Raw genomic sequence first — 10,361 nt, forward strand, 5'->3', positions numbered from 1 at the left:
AGAACATCGACCATATATCGAATAATAAATGAATACATTTCAGAAGTTTAAAAGTATAAGAGCATTTTGTCTAAAAAAAAATCAAATGAGGCCAGAAATCAGTAACACAGTGAACAAAGTATTAGTGCTCTTCATTTATAAAAATTTCAAATATGGAAAATGGATATAGAATAATTTAAAATAAACTCATGTATGTTAACAAGCACTTTGAAATTATCAATATCATGCCAATTTTGTTTCATCTATTTAGTCAACTAAACTTTCCTGCCTAATGTCTCCTTTTCCCTTTGCACAGGTTTGCCCTGGCAAGTTCTGAAATTGCGCTTATCAAGCTAGAGGCAGAAAGGAACACCCACAAGGTGGAAAGCAGGGACTCAGCTCAACTAAATTCCCACTGCAAGGTCTCAGACGGGAACAGGCTGTAAGCTCAGGAAACACAGAATCTTTACATGTAAATTAAGTGTTGTTCGACAGTGGACATTTTATTTACCAATGTGAAAATACTTTATTACTAAAAGTGGACAATTTTACCATTTGTAAATGACCAAAAATGTTATAGCACACTCGGAAGCTTTAAACGAGGACCGAGGAAAGAACTGCTACATGGTACAGGCAAGATGAATAAAGGAATAAAAATATTGTTTTGTTTTAACCACACCCCATGAGAAGTCCCACCGTTAATATATCAGTGGGTAAACATTAGAAGGAAATAGCAATCCACTCCAGTACTATTGCCTGGAAAATCCCATGGACAGAGGAGCCTGGTAGGCTACAGTCCATGGGGTCGCAAAGAGTTGGACCCGACTGAGTGAATTTACTTACTTATTTAAACATGGACTGAGTTTTGATAGGTGCCAGGTACTCTGACAAGTATGTTATGTGTGGTACCTCACTTATTGCCTACCACTCTAGTAACCTGAAACTGTTATTCCACTCACTATAGATTTGAAACTTTACATACCTTCTAGAAGTTCAACAACTTGCACTGGGAATTAGAATCTAACTTGGTCTGAATCTGGAGTCTATGATCTTCAGTTCAGTTCAGTTCAGTCACTCAGTCATGTCTGACTCTTTGCAACCCCATGAACCGCAGCACGCCAGGCCTCCCTGTTCATCACCAGCTCCCAGAGTCAACCCAAACCCATGCCCATTCAGTCGGTGATGCCATCCAACCACATCATCCTCTGTCAACCCTTTCTCCTCCTGCCCTCAATCTTTCCCAGCATAAGGGTCTTTTCAAATGAGTCAGATCTCCGCATCAGGTGGCCAAAGTATTGGAGTTTCAGCTTCAACGTCAGATCTTCCAATGAATATTCAGGACTGATTTCCTTTAGGATTGAGTGCTTAAATCTCCTTGCAATCCAAGGGACTCTCAAGACTCTTCTCCAACACCACATTTCCAAAGCATCAATTCTTTGGTGCTCAGCTTTATTTATAGTCCAACTCTGACATCCATACATGACCACTGGAAAAACCGTAGCTTTGAATAGATGGACCTTTGTGGACAAAGTAATGTCTCTACTTTTTAATATGCTATCTAGGTTGGGCATAACTTTCCTTCCAAGGAGTAAGCGTCTTTTAATTTCATGGATGCAATCACCATGAGCAGTGATTTTTAGAGTCCCCCATATAAAGTCAGTCACTTTTTCCACTGTTTCCCCATCTCTTTGCCATGAACTGATGGGACCGGATGCCATGACCTTAGTCTCCTGAATGTTGAGCTTTAAGCCAACTTTTTTACTCTTCTCTTTCACTTTCATCAAGAGGCTTTTTAGTTCTTCTATACTTTCTGCCATAAGGGTGGTGTCATCGGTATATCTGAGGTTATTAATATTTCTCCCAGCAATCTTGACTCCAGCTTGTGCTTCCTCCAGCCCAGCATTCCTCATGATGTACTCTGCATATAAGTTAAATAAGCAGGGTGACAATATACAACCTTGACGTACTCCTTTTCCTATTTGGAACCAGTCTTTTGTTCCATGTCTAGTTCTAACTGTTGCTTCCTTACCTGCATACAGATTTCTCAAGAGGGAGGTCAGGTGGTCTGGTATTCCCATCTCTTTCAGAATTTTCCAGAGTTTGTTGTGGTCCACACAGTCAAAGGCTTTGGTATAGTCAATAAATCAGAAATAGATGTTTTTCTGGAACTCTCTTGCTTTTTCGATGATCCAGATGATGTTGGCAATTTGATCTATGTTTCCTCTGCATTTTCTAAAACCAGCTTGAACATCTGGAAATTCAAGGTTCAGGTATTGCTGAAGCCTGGCTTGGAGAATTTTGAGCATGACTTTACTAGCATGTGAGATGAGTGCAATTGTGCAGTAGTTTGAGCATTCTTTGGCATTGCCTTTCTTTGGGATTGGAATGAAGACTGACCTTTTCCAGTCCTGTGGCCACTGCTGAGTTTTCCAAATTTGCCGACATAATGAGTGCAGCACTTTCACAGCATCATCTTTCAGGATTTGAAATAGCTCAACTGGAATTCCATCACCTCCACTAGCTTTGTTCGTAGTGATGCTTCCTAAGTCCAACTTGACTTCACATTCCAGGATGTGTGGCTCTAGGTGAGTGATCACACCATCGTGATTATCTTGGTCGTGAAGATCATTTTTGTACCGTTCTTTTGTGTATTCTTGCCACCTCTTCTTAATATATTCTGCTTCTGTTAGGTCCCTACCACTTCTGTCCTTTGTTGAGCCCATCTTTGCATGAAGTGTTTCCTTGGTATCTCTAATTTTCTTGAAGAGATCTCTAGTCTTTCCCATTCTATTGTTTTCCTCTATTTCTTTGCACTGATCGCTGAGGAAGGCTTTCTTATCTCTTCTTGCTATTCTTTGGAACTCTGCATTCAAATGGATATATCTTTCCTTTTCTCCTTTGCTTTTCGCTTCTCTTCTTTTCACAGCTATTTGTAAGGCCTCCTCAGACAGCCATTTTGCTTTTTTGCATTTCTTTTTCTTGGGGGTGGTCTTGATTCCTGTCTCCTGTACAATGTCACAAACCTCCGTCCATATTTCATCAGGCACTCTATCAGATCTAGTCCCTTAAATCTATTTCTCACTTCCACTGTATAGTCATAAGGGATTTGATTTAGGTCATACCTGAATGGTCTAGTGGTTTTCCCTACTTTCTCCAATTTAAGTCTGAATTTGGCAATAAGGAGTTCATGATCTGAGCCACAGACAGTTCCCGGTCTGGTTTTTGCTGACCATATATAGAACTTCTCCATCATTGGCTGCAAAGAAAATAATCAATCTGATTTCGGTGTTGACCATCTGGTGATGTCCATGTGTAGAGTCTTATTTTGTGTTGTTGGGAGAGGGTATTTGCTATGACCAGTGCGTTCTCTTGGCAGAACTCTGTTAGCCTTTGCCCTGCTTCATTCTGTACTGCAAGGCCAAATTAGCCTGTTACTGCAGGTGTTTCTTGACTTCCTACTTTTGCATTCCAGTCTCCTATAATGAAAAGGACATCTTTTTTGGGTGTTAGTTCTAGAAGGTCTTGTAGGTCTTCATAGAACAGTTCAACTTCAGCTTCTTCAGCGTTACTGGTCAGGGCATAGACTTGGATTACCGTGATACTCTATGATTTGCCTTGGAAAAGAATAGAGACCATTCTGTCATTTTTGAGATTGCATCCAAGTACTGCATATCGGACTCTTTTGTTGACTATGATGGTTACTCCATTTCTTCTAAGGGATTCCTGCCCACAGTAGAAGATATAATGGTCATCTGAGTTAAATTCACCCATTCCAGTCCATCTTATTTCACTGATTCTTAGAATGTCGATGTTCACTCTTGCCATCTCCTGTTTGACCACTTCCAATTTGCCATGACTCATGGACCTAACATTCCAGGTTCCTATGCAATATTGCTCTTTACAGCATTGAACATTTCTTCTATCACCAGTCCCATCAACAACTGGGTGTTGTTTTTGCTTTAGCTCCATCCCTTCATTCTTTCTGGAGTTATTTCTCCACTGATCTCCAGTAGCATATTGGGCACCTACCGACCTGGGGAGTTCGTCTTTCAGTGTCATATCTTTTTGCCTTTTTATACTGTTCATGGGGTTCTCAAGGCAAGAATACTGACGTGCTTTGCCATTCCCTTCTCCAGTGGACCACATTCTGTCAGACCTCTCCACCATGACCCATCCGTCTTGAGTGGCCCTACATGGCATGGCTTAGTTTCATTGAGTTAGACAAGGCTGTGGTCCGTGTGATCAGATTGGCTAGTTGTCTTTGATCTTATCTAATATGAAAAACTGTCCTAGGGATCATAGGAAGTCCAACTTCCTTAGCATGATATATATCTTTCCCTTTGCGATATGGTCTTTTTTTAAATCATTCAGGTGTATTTCTTGTCATTTTCTATTATACTTTCTCCCCTAGATAGAATAGAGAACTTTAATTCCCTAAAAGATCTCTGTTTCTCATACTTTCATTAATTAAAACATGAAAGATGAAAGACACATTTGTGAAAGATGAGATTTAAGTAAGACTTTGAGAAGTATATGGTGTAATTTCCATAAATTTAATGAAAGGAAAAAATATTCGGAAACTGCTGGGTTTCTACTGATTGAACATAAGGTGAATATTGTGAGGGACAGGAGTAAGAATATGGAGAATCGAATTTTGTGCTCTTTAGACTTTTACTCTATGTTAAAACAGAAACAATATATTAAAGAAATCTTAATAACCACAAGAACATAGATGATATGACCCTTATAGCAGAAAATGAAGAAAAACTAAAGAGCCTCTTGATGAAAGTGAAAGAGAAGAGTGAAAAAGTTTGCTGAAAACTCAACATTTCAGAAAACTAAGATCATGGCATCCGGTCCCATCAGTTCATGGCAAATAGGCGGGAAACATTGGAAACAGTGACAGACTTTATTTTCTTGGCCTCCAAAATCACTACAGACAGTGGCTGCAGTCATGAAATTAAAAGATGCTTGCTCCTTGAAGAAAAGCCATGACCAACCTAGACAGCATGTTAAATAGCAGAGACATGACTTTGCTGACAAAGGTCTGTCTAGTCAAGCTCTGGCTTTTCCAGTCGTCATGTATGGATGTGAGAATTGGACTATAAGGAAAGCTGAGTGCAGAAGAATTGATGCTTTTGAACTGTGGTGTTGGAGAAGACTCTTGAGAGTCCCTTGGACTGCAAGGAGATCTAACCAGTCAATCCTAAAGGAAATTAGTTCTGAATATTCATTGGAAGGACTGATGTTGAAGTTGAAACTCCCAATACTTTGGCCACCTGATGCGAAGAACTGACTCTTGGAAAAGACCGTGATGCTGGGGAAGATTGAAGGCAGGAGGAGAAACAGACGACAGAAGATGAGATGGCTAGTAGACTCGATGAACATGAGTTTGAGCAGGTTATGCATGTTTGTGATGGAAGGGAGGACTGGCGTACTGCAGTCCATGAACTTGCAAAGAGTCAGACACAACTGAGCAATCAAACTGAGCTGAACTGAACTGAAAAATGAAACAAAAAGTCCCAAATGGAGTCAGCTGTTCAGACCACTTCAGCAAACCAAGACCAAGTACCTAATTTAAATACAATCTCTCCAAGCAATGTAGTCTTAATCAGTCTGCAATTTTCTAGTCAGCACCAGTAAGGTAACCTGACACATAGACCCAGACCATTCCTCACACACAAGTCACCTAAGCCTGAAACAATCCACTCCTTCCCCTTCAGCATATAAATTCCTTCTGTTTTGTACAGTTCTTCTCTACTTGATAAATGGGATGCTGCCTAATTCATGACAATTTCAATAAAATCAATTAGATCTTCAAATTTACTAGGTTGAATTTTTGCATAGACAACTTCAGTATATCAACTTTATTTTCAGATTATACGCATGTATTATTCTACACATATACTTATATCCATTGTAAAAGTAAACTGCACCCAATGGATCATTTCACACAAAGCAGGATGTACACCATGGGTTTTAAAGCAACTATAAAATATGCCAGTTCTTCAAGAAGTAATAACAAAGCTATGTGTGTCACATAAATCTTTTCTGATATAAAAACCTTATTTTTAGCCACTTCGAAGAACAGTTCATGAATTTGCAATAGTCTGTCCCTTTTTATACTAGATACTAGACTCTACTTCTTCTGCAACATTTCCTATTACCCAGAAGTCTATAGATCTATTAAACTTTAAGTACGTATTTCCAGATATATGCATGTCTCCATACTATGTTCAAAACTGAGTTTAACTAAGAAAAATTTTAATGAATTAATTTCAAAAACTAAATCTTTTAAGATACTATCTAAATAACTTTGACAATTTTGCACATGTATGTTTAGAAGGTGGTGTGCAATTGATTGTCTTTCAGCAGCAACAGAAGCACAATTTCCATGGCTCTGCTGTCTCCAGGGGATGTCTTCCTCGCTATTATAATGATGGGAAGTTGCCTGGGAAGAACTCCAGAGATGTACACAGAGTAAGCAAGCTAACCACCATCCATCTGAAGAGACTTGAACCATGAGATTACAGGAAAAAGAGAGCCAACAAACTGCACGCATGGGGTTCCTCCACTGCTTGTCCTAGATCTGTGATCATGATCGAACTCTTCATCAAAATCCCAAGAATCTCCACAGCTGGATTACCATTTCTTCTGGAAAGTAGTACTTTGCTGTTTAGGTGGGGGAAAAAAAGAAAATCAATTTTAAAAGTTCAGGAATTCCAGAGCTTCTTGCCTTTAGCAGCGAACAAAAGCAGTTTTTCATGTATAAACTGACATTTATTGTTAATTATGGAATACTTCCTAGCTTCATCTCTTTGCAGATATAAATCCTTTTATCCTCAGCTTGACTAAGAACAGAAATGTGAAAGGGAGAAAGACCAGTTTCCGTGTGGGGTGTGCTCAGAAATTGTTGGTTTTTCTTGTAACATAAATACACAAGAAAATATTGTTACATTGTAGAGTTACATCAAGCAAAGTGAGGCCAATCAGGTACTGTCTTCTCCCCAGGAGATGTTGGATCTTTCAAAAGCACAGTTGTTTTACACTTTGCTGAATAATAGAGGAAATTTAGCCAAGTAAGGTCAATGTCAATTTTGTTGCATCGTAACACTCGGGGTTTTAATTTTACCACCAGAATGTGTGGACAGACAGAAAAATGCTAACCAATGTGACCACCAAGATCAGTTTCTTTGTTTCACTATAATTCTGGAAATAATTATCATTCTCTATGCAAAACACATGAGAGTTTTGTCTTGGCCAAAATTTAAAATGCAACTGATTATTCCTATGGATGCCAAAGAAAATAAGCCACTTCTTCTCTCTGAACTGGACTGTGCAATAATTGTCTGAGAGGTGCTATAAAGATGAGGAATTCTTAGAAGTAAGTTTAAATTTCTTGCTAGGATACTTAAGGGGAGATCAGTAATTGTCATTAAATGGTTTTGTTGTATATTCATTTGTTTTTAAGCAACTTGTTTAGATTCAATCTCCAAGGTAAATGACTGAACCTGTTTTGAAGACTTCAAAATTGACCATTCAGAAGTACAAATTTTCATACCTGTGTTTCTTAATCTTTGCAAGTTAATAGTGTTAAGACACTGATAAATTCAACATAACTTAGTTGAGGGAAGATCACTGGATTGCATTAGGCTGAATTCATGAACTCTTGTAATGAAACTCCATTAAAGCATGTGAACTATTCATGTCATATAGGGTAGAGCTCGGGGATTGTAAAAAGAATTTCCCAGAGAGCAGATTCACAAAATAGCAAACCTGTGACTCAAATGGGGAGATTTCAGAAGTTTCCCTCCACACTTACTAGATCAGTAATTATTTGCTTCACAGAAAAACAATGAATGTTAATGTAATTATCTCTAACACTTCATTTTTGAAAATTCTAACAATTCCTATTTTGTTCCATGTTTTGAATTCTATATGCCTTGTGTTTCAGACTCTTGCTCACTCGATGTATTTGTCAATATTTTTCTTTTATATCTGTCATCTATCATGTGTGTGTATGTGTCACAATAATCTTGCTTTCCATTTCTTTGGTTTTTCACACTATGCACGTTGATGGCCCATGTATTTTGTCTTCAGAGAATTTGGGGTACTTCTCACATCTGTTCTGGGTTATTCTCTAAAGTCTATTCTATGTTTATGTATTTCCTTGCAATGCATTTGGTGTTTTCAGACTCTCTGTGTCTCTTTGTAACAAGACAACCTATTATACTATTTATTTTGCATAATTTTACTCTGGTATTTCTCTCTATAAGAAAAAAATCAGTATCAAAGTGCTCATTTTACTTAGTTTGTTATATTATTTTAGTTATGATATCTGACTTTCTTTCCCACAGGAAGAAAATAGGAATGACCAAGAATGGTGACTCACCATTAAGCAATGAAAGGAACAAATGCTAGCCCTTCGGCAGGTTTCATCTTACTGGGCTTTTCTGACCAGCCCCACCTGGAGATGGTTCTCCTTCCTGTCGTCTCTATCATATACATTCTGACACTGATGGGGAACACAGCGATCATACTGGTCTCGTACTTTAACCCCAAACTCCACACACCCATGTATTTCTTCCTCTCCAATCTCTCCATCCTGGACCTCTGTTTCACCACCAGTATTGTCCCACAAATGCTTTGGAATCTCAAGGGGCCTGACAAGACCATTAGCTACACTGGTTGTGTGATCCAGCTATATGTTGCTTTGGGGCTGGGCTCCACGGAGTGTGTCCTGCTGACTGTTATGGCCTATGACCGCTTCAACGCTATCTGTCGACCCCTCCACTATGGAGTGATCATGCACCCAAAGCTTCTCCAGCAACTAGCAGCTCTGGCCTGGATCAGTGGCTTTGTGGGGTCCACGGTTCAGACCATCCTTGTTTTCCAGTTGCCTCTCTGCAGCCATCACATGGTGGATGATTTCATGTGCGAGGAGACTGCGCTGATTAAGATTGCCTGTGTGAACACAACCTTCCTGGAAAATGAGCTCTCCATAGCTATTGTCCTCTATGTGGTGATACCTCTGGGGCTTATTCTGGTCTCCTATGGCTGCACTGTTAGGAACGTGCTGAGGATAAAATCTGTTGAAGGCAGGAGGAAAGCATTTGGGACTTGTGGGTCCCACCTAATTGTTGTGGTTTTGTTTTTCGGGACTCTAACTTCCATTTACATTCAACCCAAGAGCAAATACACACAGAATTACAGTAAATTCCTCACCCTCTTCTACACTGTAGTGACACCCTCACTTAATCCTTTGATCTACACCTTGAGAAATAAAGAAGTTAAGTGGGCGCTAAGAAGGTTAGTGGGAAGAGATTCAAGCTAAGGAGAAATGTGAGCCATCCTCATGCAGTCCCTCAGATGCTGGGAACTTTTAACATCATCTACTTCTGGTTTCTCCTTTCACTTATGAGGATCAACTAAATCTCCTGAATAAAATGGAATGAAATTTTCTTTTAATGACATCTTGAAGCTACCAATTCTAAATTCTTCTTATTCTCTTCTCAGAAATGTTGTGTCTCTTTTTTCAGCTATTTTGTAAAGATCCTATGAATAAATAAATATTTATATTATGTGCATATGTATTTGTACATGTGCTTTTGTAAGTCTGGAGTTACTGCTCTAGTGATTAACTAATGACTGCTACTGCTGATAAGTCACTTCAGTCGTGTCCAACTCTGTGAGACCCCATAGACGACAGATACTCATTAATGATAATGATACTGTTATGACACATCTGCTTTCTCATCACAGAAGAAATCTTCTGCCTCATCGTGGTAGAGCTCACAACATAGCTGCGGATATGGGGGTTTACCTGAGACCTTCCTATCGCTCTCCAGGTCTCACATTCAATAGTTCCTAGGCTGTATGTGTTCTGTGCACAGTTTATATGAAAATGAAAAGGTTCACTGAAAGAGCCACAATTACCTAACAGTTTTTCTTATTTGGAGGATTGTTGATTCCAGTTCATTCTCTAGAGGAATCTGGGATTAAGTACACCTGGGATTTTTCAGATCTCCTCTACCCACAGGGAAAGCTTCCAAGGGCTATGAGCCATGAGATGAGTATTTCTCTTTGAAACATGTCTTGTCAGCACAAAATACTTCTCAATCTCTTTTGATCAATTATTTAGCTTTATATCTGGAATCTAAGTAAATATGCAAATAGAGCTTTAAGTATGTCATTAAATGTGAATATTTAATTTGACAAAATAAAGAGATATCTTTACAAAAAATGTCTTTTGTCTCTTATATGTTATTCACTTTTATAGATAATATAATTTTGTAGAATTTGCAAAATTGTTTTTCCTCATATTGAATATAACATTTTTATCTGTTCCAATAACGTTCTTTAAAATATTGACTTTTTCCCGT

The 10,361-nt window shown here is 38.7% G+C and overlaps 1 protein-coding gene across 1 annotated transcript; it reads left to right on the forward strand.

Annotated features, from left to right (window-relative positions):
- Nucleotides 1-8,380: 8,380 nt before the first annotated feature.
- Nucleotides 8,381-9,313, forward strand: LOC129543291 (olfactory receptor 2G3-like). Its single transcript, XM_055406387.2, has one exon. The coding sequence runs from the start codon at nt 8,381-8,383 to the stop codon at nt 9,311-9,313; it is 933 nt and encodes a 310-aa protein (XP_055262362.2).
- The last annotated feature ends 1,048 nt before the right edge of the window (nt 9,314-10,361 follow it).

Source organism: Moschus berezovskii, chromosome 23 (assembly GCF_049115385.1).
Source record: "Moschus berezovskii isolate FMDL1 chromosome 23, NW_MosBer_1.0, whole genome shotgun sequence".
Lineage (NCBI taxonomy): Eukaryota > Metazoa > Chordata > Mammalia > Artiodactyla > Moschidae > Moschus > Moschus berezovskii.